Below are 22,116 nucleotides of genomic sequence, written 5' to 3' on the forward strand. Positions count from 1 at the left end.
GTCCAATATATCCTTAAAATTTAACACTTTATTTGTCCAGAGTTGATTATTCAAAGCCAATGTGTCCAAATAAAGGCAGATTTAAATTTCCCTTAACCCAGAAAGCTTTCCTGGGATATAGTTTATAAGTTTTGTTTCACTGTGTTTTTATTCTCCAGACTCGTTATATTGGACACCTCCTTTGCTGGTCTTCTCTTAAAATTTTCTCTGAGGTCCTTCTTTTTTCCCCATCTCATTTTCATTTGATGTCCTTTAGATTTTTATTCCTTGTCATTCTTTTGAGTACTTTATAAATTTATTCTTCATTTCTAACAGTGTTGTCATTTCTTCACTTTCTTTCCTGAATTTGGTCAATATTCATTGCATTTCATGTCTTTTTAAAAATCTATTTCTCTCCTTAAATTTTTGGATACCAGGCTGTTTTGCTTGTTTGAAATATTTAATTTATTCTAGAGTACTGTTCTACTTTGTATTATTCTGCTTTGTGGCTATTTTCCCAAGGGCTTTTTTGGGGGGTGGGGAGTGGGGGGAGGAGAATAGATTTTCATAAGCTGATAATAAACATTTTCTGTTTTCTTCTAAAAGTGTTTAGTGGCTTTTTCTCCTCCTAGTCATTGTGTGGACAGCATTCATTAGGTTAAGAGTACTTTCTTTTGTCAATACAGTAAAGTGCAGTTTCTTGAATTGGTAATGGGAGGAGAGGTTGGTGTCTTCTTTCATTTTGTAGGAGCCTTAATTCTTTTATTTCTTATCTTCTCTTCACTTGCTATGGATTGGAGCCATCAGCTCTTCTCTGTTTATCTCTTTCCCCAAAAGCAAAATTCCTCCAAGGCTGCCACTTCTAATCCTGTTCATTCTAAAATTCCTTCCCTGTAGCTGATGCTAAAAACTACTAAGTCCAGTCTATGTTGGCACATACTGTTGTACTTTCTCTTTTTGAGCGAATTTCGTATCTGTTTTACTTAAGTCCTTCAATCCCCTCTCCTCCATTTCATACAGTCTCTAAAGCTTCCCACTGCACACTCTCCACATACAGACTGCAGCAGCAGTGTAAATTCTATTGGGACTGGCTGATTATTTATCTTGCTACTTACAGGTCATTTGAAGTTCATGATATTCTTTCTCCCACTATTGCCAAAGAAATACAAATGAAATCTAATTAACTCATACCTTCTATGATTTTGGGGAAGGATGTGTGGAGGTAGCCATTATTATCCTTCAGACTGAGAAACCAGTTAAAGCTTATTAGTAACTTTTGTTTCTACATTAATAAGTTTCTGCATCTTCCTTACCCTAGCTTTTTAACAAGTTGTCACCATGATAATTATAATCAAGATTAGTCAATTATAAAAATTAGCTTCAATTTATCCATCCATTGAACAAATAATTATGTGTAAATGATACATAAATGATAGGCTAATATAGTTGTATACATTTACCTCCACTTAATGTGATGTACAAGATAACTAAAAATCATGCCAAGCTATATTTTAGATAGTAAAAATGAGTCATGGATCACAAAATAGAATAAAATATTATAAACTTTGTACCATTAGTCAAACACATACACATACACACACACTGTACTGCTTACCATCAGCTGTTATCTTGAGTATGTTAAACTGATGTATCATCAAAACTAGCATTGGGTTAATTATGATTGTTTTTCTTCATTCCATAGTGAGGATAATAGTTTTACTTTCTAAAACTTATACAGTATACACAATGTAATTTTGCGTTTTTTAATACTGTAATTTTCACAATTCAGAACACAGATAACTCTTATGTCCTTATTTCTCCAAATAAAAAAATCAGTTATCAGAATTTTGTATTTAATGCAGAAAATATAGGCACAGTGCAATCAAAAGATATAACCAAAAAATGGTACTGTCTATAAATTATCAGTTTTCTCTTTACTCTTAACCCATATATAAAATTTTCTCCGTCATTTAATGCCTATTTTACTTTGAATGGGAAATGGGCATTAAAATGTGATATTCTATTTTTCAAATTGACAAAGATAATTAAGAACCACAACTGATAACTATTTTCAGATTCTGATATACTTAGCAATTTTGGGATACTGATATACAGCAGCAAATAAATTCAACTATCTGCCCAGAATATATACTTTAATATTAAACACATGTGTTTTAACTAGGGAAAGGACCCCAAATACCTTTAACCTAAGCCATCCACTTATTTTAATTGCAATTTTTGAGGTAACTGTAGATTCATGTACAATTATAAGAAATAATACAGAGAGAAACCTTATAGACTCTGCCCAGTTTCCTCCAATGGTAACATTTTACAAAACTATTGTATATCACAACTAGGATATTGACATTGATACCTCTACCTATCTTCTTCACATTTCCCCAGTTTTGGTATAGTCATTTATCTGCATATTAAGTTCTACAGTTTTATCACCTGTATTGGATCACCAGTCAAGAGACTGAACAGTTCCTACACCACAAGGATGCCTTAGGTTGCCTTTTTATAGTAACCATCTACCCATCCACCTGCTGACCCCACCAAATCTATAAGCTCTGGCAATGATTAAGCTGTCCTTCAGTTTTAAAATTGTCACACCAAAATTATTATATGAATGGAATCATATCATATGTAACCTTTGAGATCGGCTTTTTCCCCCACTCAGCATAATTCCATGGAAATTCATTCAAGATTTTGAGTGTATCCACAATTTATTCCTTTTTATTGCTGAGTAGTATTCTATGATTTGTATGTACAAGTTTGTTAATCACTCACCTGATGAAGGACATTTGGGCTGATTTCAGCTTTGGAATATTAACATAAAGATGCTATGAACATTTGTGTACAGGTTTTTGTGTGAACATAACTTCATTTCCCTGGGATAAGTAACCAAGAGTACAACTGCTGGAGTTCACAGTAATTACAAGTTTCGTTTTATATGAAGATATCTGTAACATTTCACATTCCCACCAAAAATGAGTGTGATCCAGTTTGTCCACACTGTCACCAGCTTTTAGTGCTGTCATTGTTTTATATTTTAGCCATCTCAATTTTTCCCTTTGTGGATTGTACTTTTGATATCAAATCTAATAACTCATTGCTTAACCTTAGATCTGGAAGACTTCTTTCCTAATTATATTTCTAAGGTTATATCTTTACACTTTATGTTTAAGTCTATGATCCATTTTGAGTTAATTTTTGTACATATAGATGCCCAATTGTTCCAACACCATATATTAAAAAGATCATCATTCCTCCATTTAATTACTTTTATGTCTTTCTCAAAAATCAGATAGGTCTATTTGTTGAATCTGTTTGTTTTCCCTTCTGTTCCACTAATCCATTTGTGTATCCTTCCACCAATATCACACAGCCTTGATTAACATCACTATGTAAGTTTTGAAATCACGCAGACTGATTTCTCCAACCTTATTCTTCTTTTTCCAAAATTCTAGCTATTTTAGTTCTTTGCCTCCTACATAAATTTTAGAGTGAACTTACATATATCATCAAAAATTTTTAAAGGAATTGCACTAAAACTATATAATTTGGGAGAGAATAAATATCTTTACTATGCTGAATCTTCCAATCAATTAGCACAGTATGTCTCTCCATTTATTTAAACACTAGAGGCCCGGTGCACAGATTTGTGCACCAGTGGAGTCCCTTGGCCTGGCCTGTGGGGATCAGGCCAAAACTGGCTCTCCTACATCTCCCGAGGGGGTCCCAGAATTGGGCTCCCTCCTCTCGTTCTGGGTGTGTCACCTGCCGAGAAACACAGCTGCCAAGTCACTGCAGCTCTGCAGCTCCTGCATTAAGTGTCTGACCCCTGGTGGTCAGTGCGCATCATAGCTACCAGTTGGAGCATCTAGCCCCTGGTGGTACTGCGCATTATAGCTACCAGCCAGTCAGCCAGGTGACCAGTCGCTTAGACTTTTATATAGATTCTCCTCAGAGTTTGTAGTTTCTAACACATAGGTCACAGTATATATTTTGTTGGATTCAAACTTAAGATCTTTTTCCATAACTGTAAATGGTACTGTGTTTTTGATTTCACTTTTACATATTCTTTGCTAGTATTTTGAAATACAATTGATTTTTGTAGTTTTATCTTATCATCTGCTACCCTGCTAAACTCAGTTATATCCATGATATTTTTATATAAAATATGTTATCTAAAACAGGGTTTGGGGCAATTTCATATCTCCCTTTAATTGGCATGCCTTTCATTTCCTCTTCTTGCCTTATTGTGTTGGCTAAAACTTCCAATAGTATCCTATGATAAACAGCTAATATGCTAATTAGACCAAACAGCAGAACAACCGTCTGGAAGATCTTCTGGACGAAGTTGAGGGGGGAAGGGGGTTTGCTGTGAGGGCTGAGCCCTTGCGTGAATTTCGTGCATCGGGCTTCTAGTATTGAATAAGAGTGCTGAGAACAGACATCCTTGGCATTCTAGAGGGAAAACACTCAGTCATTTACCATGAAGTATTGTGTTAGCTATAGGTTTTTAAAAAATATGTTATCAAGTTGCAAAAATTACCTTACTTCTAGTTTTCTGAATTTTTATCATGAGTGTTTATTGTATTTTATCAAGTGCTTTTTCTGAGTCAATTGATGTGATCATATAAATTTTCCTTTTGGTAGAGTAACTCATCGATTTAAAAAAATACTGATCAGCCCAGAATACCTGGAATGTATTATTTAATTCTATCTGCTAATGTTTTGCTAAGGATTATCCCATCTATATGCCTTAAGGACAATAGCCTGGTCATAATTTTTTACTTGTTTTGTTTTAACTGTTTTTGTCTAGTTTATCCCCAAGGTAAGACTCTGCTATTGTTGAGTGCAGCATTTTCTTAATATCTATTAAATTCTGTTGGTTGATGGTGTTGTTGAGTTCTATATCTTTGCTAATTTTCTGTCTAAAGCAGCCGTGGGCAAACTATGGCCTGCGGGCCGGATCCGGCCCGTTAGGCTGTTCTATCCAGCCCGTGGAGCCGAAAGAGCGGAGGGTTCTCTTGCTCTTCTCTCCGCTCCTTCACCAGCAGCAGTGTTAACATAGCAACATCGGGAAACACGGCCGCAGCTCCTTCTTCTGAGTCCAGTTTAAGAACCCATTGTGGCCCTCGAGTCAAAAAGTTTGCCTACCCCTGGTCTAGAGGGTCTACCTATCAATTATTGAGAAAGGTGCACTGACAACTGTAGATATGTCAATTTCTCCTTTTAGCTTGGGCAGTTTTTACTTCCTATGTTTTGCAGCTCTATTATTTGGTACATACACATTTAGGACTGCTGTCTTCTTGATGAATTGGCCATTTTATCATTACATAATGCCCCTTTCTTGCCTATATCAGTGTACTTCAAGAGAGGTTTTTGTAGACAGCATATTACTGGGTCATGTTGTTGCTGTTTTTTAAGCTAATATGCTATCACTACCTTTTTTAAAAAATATATTTTACTGATTTTTTACAGAGAGGAAGGGAGAGAGATAGAGTTAGAAACATCAATGAGAGAGAAACATTGATCAGCTGCCTCCTGCACACTCCCTACTGGGTATGTGCCCACAACCAAGGTACATGCCCTTGATCGGAATCGAACCTGGGACCCTGGAGTCTGCACACTGATGCTCCGTCCACTGAGCCAAACTGGTTAGGGCTGATCTCTGTCTTTTAGATGGTATAGTTAGACCATTTATACACAACTAAGTTTGCTATTTTAGGTGTTGTTTTTTTTGTTTTGTTTCTCCTCCCTTCCGGGGGATTACTTGCACATTTTTTGAATTCAATGAAGTACAAAAACCTTACCTCCCTTTATTTCTTCTCATCCTCTTCCATTTATAATAAAATTATCTCAAACATTTCCTCTCTATATATTTAGAATCGTATCAGACAGTGTGATCATTTTGATTGAACCATCAAACATAATTTAGGAAACTCAGGAGGAGGAGGAAAGCTGATTTTATTTACCCAGATTTTTACTTGCCATGTTTTTTTCATCCCTAATGTTCCAAGATACTACTTTTTAATCATTCCCTGTTTAGAGAAATTTCTTTAGCCATTCTTTAAAGTTGGGTCTGCTGCTGAAAAATTCTCTTAGTGTTTGTTCATCCAACAATGTCTTGATTTCCCTGAAGAATTTGGGTATAAGACTATTTGACAGTTCTTTCTTTCAACACCCACCTGAAAAATGTGCCACTTCCCTCTGGCCTCCATGGTTTTTTATGACAAATGTACTTTGAAAAGATCAAGAGTAGCTTTCCCCTATAAGGTGCCTTTTCTCACTTGCTGTTTTCAAGATATTTTCTTTGTCTTTAGTTTTTATAAGTATGACTACAATTTGAGTTGATGTAGAATTTTTCTGTTCAGCTTCTTGGATCTGTAGACTTATCCCTTTTGCCAAATTTGGGAAGTTTTCATTGATTATTTCTCTGAATATTTTCAGTGTTGCCTTCTTTTTTCTCTCCTTCCAGGACTCCAGTGACACAAATGTTAGATCTTTTACTATTAGTCCCATAGGTCTCTGAGGAACTTTTCCCCCCTCAGTCTATTTCACTCTGCTGTTTAGATTGGGCAATTTCTATTGTTCTGTCTTCAAGTTGAGTTCACTAATACTTTCCATTGTCTCCTCCATTCTGCTGTTGAGTATATCTGTTGAGTTTTTTTTAATTGTTGTTACATTTTTCAGTTCTAAATTCCTATTTTATTTTTCTTTATATCCGCTACTTCTTCCCTGAGACTATTTCCTCATTTGTTTCAAGTGGGTTTGGAATCTCTCATTGAAGTATTTCTATGATGGTTGCTTTAAAATATTTGTCAGATAATTCTAATGTCTGTCATTTCAGTGTTTTTTTTTGTTTGTTTGTCTACTGATTCTAGACCCCATTAAAATCTTCTGATTTAGCTGATCCCTTTGACACTGATCCAGCTGGGGAAAAGGTCCCTGTCTCATTACAGCCAGGTGGAAGGAGAAGTGTAGGTTTCCCACTTGGCCTCTGTTGATACCTGAGTTGAAGAGGAGCTCCTCATTACTAAAGGGCAAGGGTACTGATTCTGGCTGCTCAGTAGGCCTCTGCTGATATCACCTTGGTTGTGAGGGGACTAAGCTTCTTACTACGGGAGGAGGGTAAAAGTTCTGGTTCTCCTCCATGAGGTATCAATCCAGTGGGGAGGGAAAGCAGCACTTCCTTACTGTCAGACAGGAGTTAGAGGCAGGCTCTCCATGTGGTCTCTAGTGACAGTGAACCAGGGGAAAGGGAGAATAGCAATGGGAAGGTTCCTTACTGCCCAGCATAGATGAAACTTCTGGCTAGCTACTCAGTCTTCTCTGATGTCACCCTGGTACAGAGTTGGAGAACTTTGTTATAACTTATGAGGATAGAAGTTGAGGATCCATACCAGCTGGCATGAGTTGGGGAACAAAGTTTTTCCATGGTGCTTGGCTGGAGCAGAGCCGTTATTGTATAAACGTTTTGTGCCTTACTAGGCTGTCCTTTTCCTGGCCTTTTAATAGAGTAGGCTTTTTAGTCTGTGCCTGTTGTTTCCAGATTGCCAACTTCTTCATCTTCAAGTCTGGGATAAAGTAGGCAAAAAGAAAACCCAAGGAACTCACCCCATGTCATTCCTTCAATCCACTAGTCTTTATGCCTTTTTTCCACCTTTCAGAGACTTCTTATGTTTGTTTTGTATATAACATTCAAGATTTTCAGTTGTTTTACGGAAGGAATAAGAAATTCTACATCTACTCCATTCTCCTGAAAGCAGAAGCCCCACTTTTTAAATTGGTTCTCTCTAGTCCAACCACATAAATTCCTGGAAAAATGAGGGTAGTCTATGGAAGAGATTTTTCTTTATGTAATGCTTACAAAATTGGACCACTGAGCCAGCCACACAATGTTCAAATCATCTGTTAAATCAGGGTGTATGTCTTACGATATAAATTTGTGTAAACACTTGAAATGCTTATGATTTTATGAATACTTATAAATTTAACAATTTTAAAGTTATAAATTTAACAATCATTCAAAACTTAAAAATAATCGTTAGCCCAGCCCATGTGGCTCAGTGGTTGAGTGTCAACTTATGAACCCAGTCAGGGCATATGCCCGGCTTGTGGGCTTGATCCCCAGTGGGGGGCATACAGGAGGCAGTCAATCAATGATTCTCTTTCATCAATGATGTTTCTATCTCTCCCTCTCCATTCCATTCTGAAATCAATTAAAAAATATTTTTAAAACTCATTAAACTATATTTACTTATGAAACAAAACCTCTTTTACATAATCTGACCTTTCAAAGACACTATATGGAACTGTACAGCTAAACCCATTTCAGACTTTTGAACACACAGTGTTATAATAAACAGATATTTAAATATACTTACCCAATAATAGAATAAAAGTATCTTAATAGGAAATGACCTAGAACAGTGCCTGTCAGAGTAGGCAACTCAATAAATATGTTAAATGACAAAAGATACCCTTAAAATATAGTGTCTAAAATTTTACTGTTAAAAATGAAAAGCACCTCCCCTGTTAATGTCAAACATATGAGGCGCTATCATTTTTATTTAGTTTGTGAAACAGGCTTTCACAATTAACCAATAAAAATTATGTATCTAATTTTTATGTATCATCATAATGTATTATGTATTCTAGACTATCTCCTTATAATACATTCTGAAATGTGCCTGGCAATATGCAGATTCAAGATTTCTTTGATCATAACATTCAGAAAGACTGGTTTTAATATAGACAGCTCTAATCAGTGAAAAATAAAAGGTTCCGATGATCTAAAAAAATCATTAAGAACAAATTTTTTTAAAATACTAATACAAACAACATTTCTGCTGATGCTAATTTTTTAGGAGTAATAATCTATAACAATAAAAGGGTAATATGCTAATTAGACCAGAAAGCTGGACATCCTTCCGGACAAAGCTGGGGCTGCGAGGGCCGTGACAAGCCACTGTGATGGAAAGGGCCGAGCCCCTTGCACGAATTTCGTGCATCGGACCTCTAGTAAAATATATAAAACAATAGGAAATTGAAACATATACTTTTAGCATTCTCACACTCCCTCAACATTCCAAGGGCATAAATGTTAATGTGACAAAGTAGAAATAGTCCTTAAATCACCTTTATCTAATGCAGTGCTTCCCCAAAATCTCTTCCTCAGAATCTAAGTGTCCTTTGAAATATTAACAGATGTCCCGCAGAGAAAGACAAGACTAGGTTAAATACAGTTAAACAAATTTCCCTATTATAGGAATTCTCGGGACATTTAAAAAAAAATTTGTACCATGAACTTCACAAAAAGGATTATAGTTATTGAGTTTCCCAAATTAAATCAAAGATCTCCCAAACATCTATTAAATCCAGTGGGAGACTAGTATTGAACAAATTCAATCTGAGAGATAGAGAATGTCAGAGAACCCTTAAATACTGATGCCCTACTTGGCCAGGTAAAATGAAGACCAGAAATTTCATAAGTATCATAGTTATAATAACTAAAATATAATTCAACAAGGAAAATATTATGATGAAAAGTTTTTTTAAAATTGGAGGCAATTTCTCATACTTAGTAGAAATAAGTCTATCAATCATGCTGAAAACTCCCATAAAAATTAATCATAGATATCGTAAGGATAAATTAGCTACATGTTAATTTTATTCATATTTTAATCTTAAACATTATTCTCAAATAATTTATTTGAACATGGAGATAACACAAGTCCATGTTTTAGATGATTAAAAGTAAAAAAGCTTCAATTTTAACAGAACCTCAAATGTAACTGTCTCAAATTAAACATTAGGTGTTATTCAACCTCACTGATATGAACAGAACATACTATAAACAGAACATATAACTGTCAGTGTTGTGTGTCTATGTATGTATGTGTGATTATATTTGTCTATGTGTGTGTGTATATATATATATATGTATGTGATGTTGTGTGTCTATGTATGTATGTGTGATTGTATTTGTCTATGTGTGTGTATATATATATATGTATGTATATGTGTGTGTGTATATGTATATGTATATATATAGACCAAAAAAAAAAAAGAATCCAAAATTAAAAGTTACAAAATAAATTTAAGAGTTCAATTTAAATTAAGGCCAAATATTATATATAGCCTTAATGAGATTTTACACTTCTCCTTTTAACTAGATTTTTACAATCCACATTTACATAATTCTTTTTAAACATATACACTTAACAAAATACACAATGGCAAACAGTGATATAAAAATTATTTTAGATGCTGTGTGATGATTTCTGTGGATTAAGAAGTATAGGTTGTAAGTTTTGAATTCAGAAAATAATGGGAAGTCACTTACCTCTAACTAAAGTTCTCTGAAGGTAGTATCCTCCTTAGAACCCCTATCTTGGGTAGTTTCACCTGCTGTTATTTCCCTCAAGAGATTCCAGCAAAGTCTAGGAAGTTTTAAGTTGCCTTCTGCAAGCCCTATTAGCGCATGTGTGTTATAAACCTGCTCACATACTGCCTCATAGCTGTAGCTTCCAGTTCCCACTGAATCACCACCACCACCATCTGTGTTTTAAGGGAGGATACTACCTTTGGAGAATTCCACTTAGAAATGTGACTTTTTACACTCCCTCAAAATATTCTCCAAATAGCTCCTCTGCTGTGTCTATAATGTACTTGAGAGTGGTGGCAATTCAGTAGGTAAATAAAGCATGACAAAAAAATTAGCTAAGCAATTATATTTGCTGAATACTCAACACTGCAAAAGACAAATAAAACTAGCTTCCTCAGAATACATCAAAAAACTAAACTAAATGTATACGTGAAAAATCCCTTTTAAAAAATACTTTTGTAAACAAATTAGAAGAAATATTCTATATCACTTGGGCCTACCAAATATTTCCCTAGTATATTTTGTTCAAGAAATGCCAATATTTAAAAATGAGTTAGGAAAATAAACCATTGAAAGACAAGCGCTAACTAATTTCCAATGGCTTTTCAGTATGTCACTTCTAACGTAAACTGCCAAAATAAAGAAAAAGCAAAACAAAAATGAAAAACAAAACTAGTAACTCAAACCACAGCCAATCTCACATACCTAAAATGGTAGTTTACAAAGGGCACAAAATTTTTCAAATCTACTCAGGAAGTAAACTAAAAAACAGTGGAGGAAAGAAAGGAGACCTGATCTACCACTATACAGGAAAGGTCTTTTACTTTGGATTCCACTCATAAAATTCTGTAACGTCTTGCTGATCATTTTCTGATAGCCATATAAAAGTAGAAGAAAACAGCAAAGGGTATCAATTTTCCTAGAGACCAGAGGACTAAACCACACATGTAGCACTATTTTAGATAAAGTATGAACTAGCTTTAAAATCACTGATTTTAGCTATGAGCCGCTATCAGTTTGTTAGCATAAATAAGGCCCAAACAACATCATGATGAAATTCTTTTTCAGATGTACTAGTTAGCTCTGAAAATTTCTCCTGGCTCATAATAGGTTCTAAATAAATGTTTCAGAATTCTCTCATTTTAAATATCAACGTAACTCCTTCTGTGACTCTCCTTTCACATAAGTAAACACACATAAGGAAAAAATGCAATAATAATAACAAAATGCAATTAAGAAATGGTTAACAGGAAGACTAAGAAATCTTAATCTCCCACTTACATACTCAATATATAAATAAACTAACCATATATAGTTCTGATTCTTCAAATAATCTGTGCTTCTTAAATGCATAGATTTAAATTAAATTTTGGCATAGGAATGCTCCTTTAAAAATGTGGCCTCTGCTTATCATTAAACGAAAGGTTATTTTTCCAATTTTAAAAGTGTATGGAACAAAATGTCCCCAAAACAAAATGTACTTTTCAATGCAACAAAAGGTCACAAAATAGCATTTATGGAACAGATTGTTTAGAGGTAAAAAAAATAAAGTGAAATAATCTAGTCAACTATCAGAAAGAATAAAACACTGAGCCATGAGGCAGTACATATGCATTTACTTTCCCTCATATACATGTATACATGCACTATTAGGACTCACTGAAGGGTCAAAAATCTTCTAGATCTTGCTAGTTTAAATGCAGGAATGATTAACAACCCAAGAAGGTGTATCTAGGATGATACTTACCTTATAAAAGATTATACCACTGTGCTATTATGTATTCTGTGTATGATACACAAGCAGTCAGCGGAAAGGTACACACCACACTAGCAAATGCTTGGCTGGACCCATAAGGTCGGATGACCAATGGAATATCAAGATATGTGTCGATTCTCCAGCCCTCATAACCACATTCCAGACATCTCACGTAGTCCTTCAGCTTGCCTTGATATAGTTCGTTTATAAGATCAGCCTAAAAATAAGAACATTTACATTTTAAAGTATTCCTTAAAAATAGTTTTTTTAAAAATGTGAAAACACAATTCATGCTTTTAAATACGAATTTCAAAAGGATATTCATTCTTACTGAAGTTTCAGAAAGCTTTAAGATTTGTCTAAAATTCTATTGAAAAAAAGTCAAGACTTGATAAAAATTAACTAAAAATCAAAATTAGATTAACACTAATTTAAAAATCATGTACAAAAATTACCTATTTCAATTATCATATACTAGAGGCCTGGTGCACGTTCCTGCATGAGTAGGGTCCCTAGGCCTGCCTGGCGATCAGGGATGATTGGGGCCTTCTGGCTGACAGCTGGGGCCTCCCTTCCCTGGCTGCCAGCCAGGGCCTTTCTTCGTACCGCACCACCCCCTGGTGGTCCTCAAGCAATAGTCGAACTCCCGAGGGGACCCTTTGCATATTAACTTTTTACATATATAGAAGATTAAAAACCCCATCATTAAACAATGTTCTGTTGAAATCAGTTACCAATTTATTATCCTATTAAGCGTCATATCTTTTCATTAGGCTGAAAATACACCCTAATCTATCACTTTAGGTACATTGATAATTACACAATTAAATAACTGGCTGTTTTTATAGCTTTCATATGCATATCACCACTCTCACAATAATATATTCATATTTTTAAAATAATATCTGCTAGCACAAACAAAATTTTTTTTTAACTTTCAGTAACATATATAAAATTATTTTTAAGGAGGTTATAACTTTCTTTTAATGTACAGAAATTTTTAAAAAATCTTAAATTCCATCTCCCTTAAAATATCCTCACCTAAAATAATGGATCTCTTGCCTGGCCCAAAGAAGGCACATAACTCCCTAAGTAAGGAACCTCCCTCCATGTAAATGTCTTGCCTCAAAATTCTTGTACCCAACTTTGGAACTGAGGAGGAATGCCCCAGCTGCCCTTAATAAAAGTGTTAACCCATAGAGGGATGTAATAAGAAGGGTAACTTCAGACTTATGAAGAAAAAAAGGGCCACTAGTACCATCTATATTAATTATTAAAATACAATCCCACAAGACTGTTTAGAGAAACTAGATCACTAAATAAACTTAACATATTTTCAAATCTCTTAAGAAGAAAGCACATTATAGTTTACCTTTCATAAATTTAAATCTCTTCTAATATCTAGGGCTTAATAAGCCTTCAAACTAGGATCCACCTTCATTGTCTACTCTAATATTTAATGAAGTCTTCTTCATTCCCCTGTCCCAGTCATATTTGAGTTTGTCTTCTCTATAATTCTGTAGTGGTTCAATCTAGTGTTTTTCAAACAGTTTCAATAGCAACCCACAGAAAGAAAGTAATTTTCATTGCAACCCAGTACATATAACTGTAAGAAAAGTTACATAACAACAATACTTACCCTTACTTATGTGATGCTCTCTTATTTTCCATTCTATCCCTTTTTGTTTTGTTTTTAAGTGCTGGTGTATATTTACTAAACCGATTTCATAAACCATGAAGGGATCACAATCTAGTTTAAAACCTCTGGCCCAAGCCACCATAATAGTTTCAATGAGAAAACAGACCCTCCAGGCTGTTGTCCAGATTCTCCACTGAGTCCCTTTGTTTTATCTCCATGATCCTCTGAGTCTATCACTGCACCCAGTACAAATCCTCTGTGCTGAGTCCTCAGTCCCATCAGTTCAGCCTTACTCCTCATCCCAATAACATATCTAAGGTTTTTTTATTCTTCTAACCCATTCCTCCTTCCAGTGGATAAGAAAAACAGGGTCAGAACAACAAGGATCCTAAATGTCAAAAGCATATGACTATGGTCAAAACTAAGGTAATGCTTGATGAATATACTCTGTAATGTGCTACAGATTACAAGTACATACTTAATGAATATCTGAAAATACTGTTCAAAAATCATCTCATTGCCCTAACCAGTTTGGCTCAGTGGATAGAGCGTCAGCCTGCAGACTCAAGGGTCCCAGGTTCGATTCCGGTCAAGGGCATGTACCTTGGTTGATGGCACATCCCCAGTGGGGGGTGTGCAGGAGATAGCTAATCGGTTTCTCTCTCATCGGTGTTTCTAACGCTCTATCCCTCTCCCCTCCTCTGTAAAAAATCAATAAAATATATTTTAAAAAATCATCTCCTTAAATCATGCATACCACATGTATGTATGCATGTATGTATGCATACACACACGCTCACATACATAAAGAATTATGTAGTTTTTAGCTAAAAAGAAACCTTCTACTAGATAACAGAGCCCAATTTCATTATTATAAAGATGAGGAAACTGAGATCTACAGTGGTTTAATGAGAATTTTTATTATTTTTTATTAGGTTCTCAGTTAATGGCCAACTGAGAACCTAGTATTTTCAATTCCCCATTTAGTATTTTCACAACTGAACTACGAGCAAGCCAAAACATTTCAATGGGATAAAGGTCCCTTTACGGTAATGAATGATTTATTAGAAAACATTCCCCTCAACTTGAGAGAGATGAATTACCTGTTCTGTTTGTTTCCATTTCTGTTCCAAAGCATCAAACATGACTCTGCACAGTTCTTGTACATCATGCTGCTGCCAAGCTATTTTAAGACAAAATTTAATTAAAATAGCAATACATTTAGTGTAATAAAATGCTTATTTGTTGTTTAAAGACAAATTTGTCAGAAACATGGAAAAGTCTACACAAACCGCTAAAAACATACACATTATAGTCATGAAAAAGCAATTACAGTAAAGAATGAAGAGATCTCAACATTTACAGTAACATATGCTTTATGGTGCTATGTGTAATATTTGCTATTATTCTTTTTTTTTTTTTTACTATAGAGTTAAGAAAAATTTAAGATGACAAATTTAAAAAATTTTAGTTTAAGTACACATAGAGAATAACGAAATGTATTTTAGAGGAAATTTTTAATTAATAAAAAATTTAGCCCTGACCTATCTTGCTCAGTTAAGAGCATCGGTCTGAGGACCAAAGGGTCGAGGGTTCAATTTCCAGTCACGGGCAAGTACCTCGTTAGCAGATTCAAACCCCTGCCCCATCAGGGCATGAGAAGAAGGCAACCAATCAATGTGTCTCTTTCACCTGGAAGTTTCTCTCTCTCCCCTCCATCCCGCCACCACCACCTCCTCTGCTCTACTCTAAAAATCAATGGAAAAAATATTCTCACTCCTGGAGTGAGGATTTAAAAAAATACATAATAAAAAATTTATCCCTCAGAACTTAAATTTTAACGTAAGTTATTTTTAAATCCCAGCAAAAAGAGTGAAAATGTTTAAGGTAAAGTTAATTCAGTTTTTAATTTGTGTTATTTTGCTATTTGTTTATAATACTGTCTGCCAGAATTCCTTTGAATATTTAGAAATATTTGTCATTACAAGAGAATTAGTACCCTCACTACTATCCCATCCAAAGCTCCTTGTAACATCTGTCGTTTCAATTGCTCTCTTTTTGCTGGTTTGTAACAAAACAAAAAGCCTTTGTAGTTGGTATGGTATACTGGTCACTGGATCTTCTTCAGATTCTTCAAACTCCCACCTATTGAAAAGAAATGATTAAAAATTATTTATAAAATATTTTTATTCGTTAAAGCATAATTAATATTAACATCACAATAATGTAAGATCATATATAGACCATAGATATTAACTGAAGCTATTAATATCTAATGAAATACTAGTCTTTCAAGAATTCATAAAATTCAGAGGAAATTTAGACATTAATAAGAAAAAAGACATTAGAAAGTAATATGAATGAAAGACAAAGCACATTTAAAAGTAATTGTTAAATTTAATCAAGACTTTTGTTCTAATTATTAATTCACAAAAAATACAGGGAATAGAACAATAATTAAATGACACTGTGGCATTCAACCATCAAAATCCAAACTGTTGAAATTACATGACAAATGAATATATATTTTCAAGAAATAAATTATAAGGGGGGGAAAAGATAGAAAGGGACTAAAAATAGATTAAGGGACTTATCAATCGATTTGAACAGATTTTTATAATTTAGGTGATATGACAGGGGTGAGCTTCCAAAAAATTAGACTGGAGGATTACAGAATAAAATAATTGATCATAAGTTGATAACATTCAAAACTGATAGGTACAGTTACATTCATAACATTTTACTATTTTTTAATGTTTGAAATTTTCCTTAATAAAATGTTTTAAAAATTAAGATAAAGTAATCCAGATTCGATATTTATCCTCAATATACTTCTGATAAACATTACTTTAGCCCTAACTACAAGGACTGTCTCAATAAGAAGCAAATTCCTAATCAAAGAACTTAAGAGCTCATTGAAAAAATAAGATTTGGTGGGATTAAAGTTTGTAATGTAACCACAAAAGTCCTTAAAATAATTTATATACAATAAAAGACAATGCCAAAGACAGAATTAAATAAGGATATGTTAATGATTCTCTTTCTCTTCAGCTGGGAATAATATTATTACTTCCCACTTCCTCACTAGAAATTTCTTAGTTTCAGAGAAGGGTGCAACATTTACTTTCCTGTAATGCATGTTATATATATACTAAAAATCTTTCTATTTTTCTTCTTTTGGTATGTCCTTCTGTTAAAGTATTCAATACTTTGCTTATTTAGGGCTAAGAAATTGCAGTTCTGAATTCTGTTCCTTTTTTTACACACAGAAGCTCCCTTCTGTTTGGAAGGTATCAGTGGAATACATTTAACTTTTTTCTTCTCAAAGCTTCCTTGCAAACACCTCAAGTCATTATCCACTTTTGTATATTCAAACCCTAGCCCTCTTTTATTCTTTTTCTCAATAGAAGGGATTTATACTTGACATTATGGAATCTAAAATTCCCCCAGTAGCTATAAAAACACAGTGAAGTCAAAATACAGAATGCTTAAATTTCTTGATAGGGAAATTCACTTAGTGGGGAGGAATTACTGAAATATACAACTAAATTCTCATCTGTTCTTTAGGCCTTGTATAAATACCTTAAAAAGGTGTTTTGTTGTTTTTTTAAATATATTTTTATTGATTTGAGAGAGAAAGGGAGAGGGAGAGAGAGATAGAAACATCGATGAGAAATATCAATCAGCTGCCTCCTGCACTTCACCTACAGGGGATCGAGCCCAAAACCCAGGCATATGCCCTGACTGGGAATCCAACCAGTGATCTCTTGGTTCATGGGTCAACACTCAATCACTGAGCCACCCTGGCCGGGCCTTAAAAAGTTTTTTCATCTTATTGGTACTTATTGTTACTCTTGTCACCTAAATTAGAAACTTTGGTGCCATATTTGATTCCTCCTTTTCCTTTACTCCTAAATAAAATTTGTGACTAAGTCATATCAGTTTTCAGTATGAAATACCCACTGCCACCAACTTCATTTTGACCCTCATAAATCCATGTCTGGTTTAATAACAGATTCCTTCAGGGTTCCCAATCTTTCAAATCAATTCTGCATGCTGCAATATATAAGCTTTCCTAAAACAATGTATTTAATGCATCAGTTATATGCCTCAACATCTAAAGTGGTAGAGTCTCTGTTGGCTATCATATAACAAGTGAGGAAAATAAAGAAACAGAACTCTATCCGTTCATGCTAGTGCTACCCTGTCTGTAATGCAGCAAGGTCCAGCCTTCTTAGAGTCATCCTTTCTTTGGTTCTACATTATCAAACATCATCAGGCTCTCAGGCTTTGTTTCCCAACCGACAATAAACATCACTCTATTCTCACAATCCCCATGGCATTTGGCCTTCCTATTTGACCTTATGTCTCACTGACCCCCTCACTACTGGGTTCCAGTCACAATGGATTTGTGTTTCTAAAAGGCCTTTGCACTTGCAGTTCTGTGTTGAATGCTCTTCTTTCAGATCTTCACCGGACTGGCTCCTGTGAAGTCTAGTCACATGGTAGTTCCTTAGTATTCCTTGACTGCCCCACCTCCTGACAGTTACTCTATCCACATAGCCCTTTTTTATTTTCTTCATGACATATATGACTATGCAAAAGAACTCATTTATATAAGCTGACTTATGATAGCTTGGAGGGAGGGACTTTGTCTTATTCACCACTGTCATTTCAGTGCTTAATACCCAGTACGTACTCAATATATATTTGTTGAATGAGCAGACCTGGCTATGCTCTTAGTCTTCTCCACCATGCTATATATTTACAGACAACTTTCAAGGATTAGGAGTCGTAGTTAATCTTCTGGAATCCCCACTCTATGCACTACGTGCCAAAGCAGGCACATCACCATAGACTGTTTAGTATGTTCTAGTTTGAATGGCAGGCTCGAATCCATATCTTAACCGCAACTTTTAGTACTCTGACAAAATTCCAATTATGCTACCTCTAGAAGACTCCTACGGCATATTATCCTTACTGGCATCAGCTATAGTATAGGCAGAATAGGGAAGGGATTCTGATATCTACTGGGTGTGTACTTCTAGTATTGTGGTCTCTGGCAAAGTACTTAACCTCTCTGTGCCTTCAGTTACCTCCTTTGTAAAATGTGGATAATAACATTGTGTAATTCATACAGTTACCATAAGAATTAAATTAATCTATATGTAAAGTGCCCAGCACAGTGTCTGATACAAACTAATAATAACTAACATTCAGAAAACACTTATTATTACTCATTTTTACTCTCGAAAGTCACCCCACCTGTAATGCTGCCTCTTTTTTTTTTTAATATATTTTATTGATTTTTTTTTTTTACAGAGAGGAAAGGAGATAGAGAGTTAGAAACATCGATGAGAGAGAAACATCGACCAGCTGCCTCCTGCACTTCTCCTGCTGGGGATGTGCCCGCAACCAAGGTACATGCCCTTGACCGGAATCGAACCTGGGACCTTTCAGTCCACAGGCCGACGCTCTAGCCACTGAGCCAAACCGGTTTGGCCGTAATGCTGTCTCTTATCTTCCCAACCTGGTTAAACCATACCTACCTTCATGACCCCAAATTCCACTTTCTACATTAAGCCATTTCTCCAAGTTTCCTTAATCACCCTGCTCACTAAACTCTCATGGTATTTAGCTATTCTTAAATGTTATTTAAACTATTTCATACATACACATGTTGCTTTTGTAAAGCAATCTGTCACTTACTCAAGAACAAAGACCTTATTTCTAACTCCATTTCTATCCACCAAGTGCTTATCATATATACCCTACTGGGTAACAAATACTTGCTGAATGGAAAAAAATGTCAACTTTTATAAGTAAATTGAGCTTACACATGAATGCAGCGGTAAAATAATGTTGTTTGAATAATATGACCAATATTAAAAGTTCCCAAAATACTTTAAATACATATTTATAATAATTAAAAGATGTTACTCAAAAGTAACATGAAAATGGAAAGAAGTCAGTTTATTTGTACTTTAAAATGTCTTTGAAAAAATAAAAGTTATGTGTAAAGTAAAGAAAACATAAGCGGTGAGGATGTATTAAATGTATTATCATAGGCATTCATAAAAATAAATGCGTGACTTTAGGGTTTACTTACATATGGACTGCCTTCATAAAGCATTTTAAAATATCTGATGTATATACAGTCTTTTAAAAGAACACACACACAAACAGAAAACAGAACAGTTGCTTTATATCTTAATTAGAAACAAAGTTTATAAGTTTAAAACTACAACTTTGCTTCTTGGGAAGTGAGGGAAAGAAGTGGTTTACATATTCAGATTATCTCAAAAAGATAACATATTTCTTCATAAACGTGTTAAAGCTATAAAGGAAAGCTTATAAATAATAATTTATCCCAAATGTAAATCTCATCAATTGTATCCTTTGCTATCTATGAACTTCTGATTCTCACTCCTCACAAGTCTTTCATATGCCAACCTCTCCTACAACACTTTTCTTTTATATTATTCTGATGTGTTTTATGAAGTGAAAAATGCCCCAAACTTTACAAGTAACTATAAGAAGATAAATTTGATTTTATTCATTAAAAACTATATTTTAATTTCTAATCAGTTTTAGTTATAGAATTTTTAAAATACTTACTTATATAAGGCATTCCTAAATTCAGGAGTCATAAAAAGTGTTTGCAAAAGGCTATTCAAATAGCAAGTCATTGCCTGGTTTACTAATCCCACATAACCTTTAAAAAGAAAACACAAATATAGATTAGTCAGCATTTATATTTAAAAAATAACAAAAAATAACTTAATAAGAATTTAATGCACCGTAAACTTGGAGAGGTTAAGGTTACTTAGTTGGAAATTATTTCCATTTTTTCAACAGCACCCAAGAAATATGTGCACTATGCAAACCTTGCTTCTCAGACAGTCAGGATATTTTTTTATATGTCCAGAGATATGCATGGATATTTGTAGCATTTAATAAAATTTTAAGAGAAATATGTTTAATATTATGTTTAACTGACATAAAAATAATCTAAAAGTTGTGGTTTAAAATGGAAAAGTACAAACATATTCACTTTATCACACACGCCCAATGTAGGAAGACTGAACTGAACCAGTTATCTCTGTCATCAGGCCCTATAACCCAATTTCTACCAGGAATTAATAACATGTGAGATAAACTCATTATATAAAACTCAGAATGACTTCCTTTATTTTGACATGCCCATAAAGTATGAGACTCTATAGATCAGCATTGCTATGCAAAGAGTGAGAAGAGAAGTAAGAGATGGAAGTAGGAAAGATCAGAGGGAGGAAGAAGAGGGAAAGAAAAAAGGAGAAACTTGTATGAACTTAAAATTTAAGCTGGTGAGGATTGTGTCCTGTTAGCTTGAAGCCACATGGAGGGAGTTCATTAAATATTCACAAGTGCTTTTCAAAAAAATAAAAGTATTTAGCTTTTTATATCTAAATAGAGGCCCAATGCACGAAATTTGTGCAAGAGTAGGCCTTCCTTCCCCCAGTTGCCAGCACCGGCTTCCCTCTGGCACATGGGATCTGGGCTTCCCTCCAGCAGCCAGAAGGCACCAGGACCTGGGCTTCCCTTGCAGCTCTGGCTTTGTCTGCAAAGTGGTCCAGAAGGACATCCAGTCTAATTAGCATATTATGCTTTTATTATTATAGATTAGATATGGCCACCACTGTTGAGAACATTTTTGTAACTTCTCTTTTGAAGTAGACTACAGGCCATTGATGAGATACACATAAGCAACATCATCAAAAATCTGTCTCATCATTTGAGTTATACCTCATTATTTGAGCAAAATGTGGAAAACACCTTGCTCATTAACTACATTTATTTACTTCAAGTTAATACTGAATGACTTGTTTCAAAAGAAACAAATCCTTTCTCAAAAGATGCTAAAAGTGTTCACTAAAGCTTTTCAAATTACCTTTTCAATTTTCTAACAATTAGAAATTTCTAACTTCGCAGCTAAGGCTGTCTAGGATTTTTCCTTTTCTCCCTCTCCTTTGCCCAATTCCTCAACAGTCAAGGATAACCACTGTACCTACCCCTTTAAAACTACTATTATCCTTTGTGTACCTACAGACCAATCATGTATCATTTATTTTGATTTTGTTTCCCTTCCCTGGGCTTAAAAAAGGGGGGAGGGCATAGAGAAGGGGGGTTAAGGGAAGGAGGAAGTAATAGCAATTCATTTTTTTTTTAAATAGATTTTATTTTTATTTTTTACAGAGAGGAAGGGAGAGGGATAGAGAGTTTAGAAACATCGATGAGAGAGGAACATCGATCAGCTGCCTCCTGCACATTCCCCCTAGGAATGTGGCCGCAACCACGGTACAT

At 34.6% G+C, this 22,116-nt stretch overlaps 1 protein-coding gene across 1 annotated transcript in view; it reads right to left on the minus strand.

The window, feature by feature from the left end:
• Positions 1-22,116, minus strand: part of USP47 (ubiquitin specific peptidase 47) — a 73,602-nt gene that overhangs the window by 35,448 nt on the left and 16,038 nt on the right. Inside the window, exons 5-8 of the mRNA XM_015563711.1 lie at positions 20,392-20,488; positions 15,773-15,918; positions 14,877-14,956; positions 12,202-12,351 (exon numbers count right to left, since the gene is read on the minus strand). Coding sequence (XP_015419197.1) covers positions 12,202-12,351; positions 14,877-14,956; positions 15,773-15,918; positions 20,392-20,488 — 473 coding nt within the window. The remainder of the gene's footprint in view (positions 1-12,201; positions 12,352-14,876; positions 14,957-15,772; positions 15,919-20,391; positions 20,489-22,116) is intronic.

This window comes from Myotis davidii, unplaced genomic scaffold, assembly GCF_000327345.1.
Source record: "Myotis davidii unplaced genomic scaffold, ASM32734v1 scaffold118, whole genome shotgun sequence".
NCBI lineage: Eukaryota > Metazoa > Chordata > Mammalia > Chiroptera > Vespertilionidae > Myotis > Myotis davidii.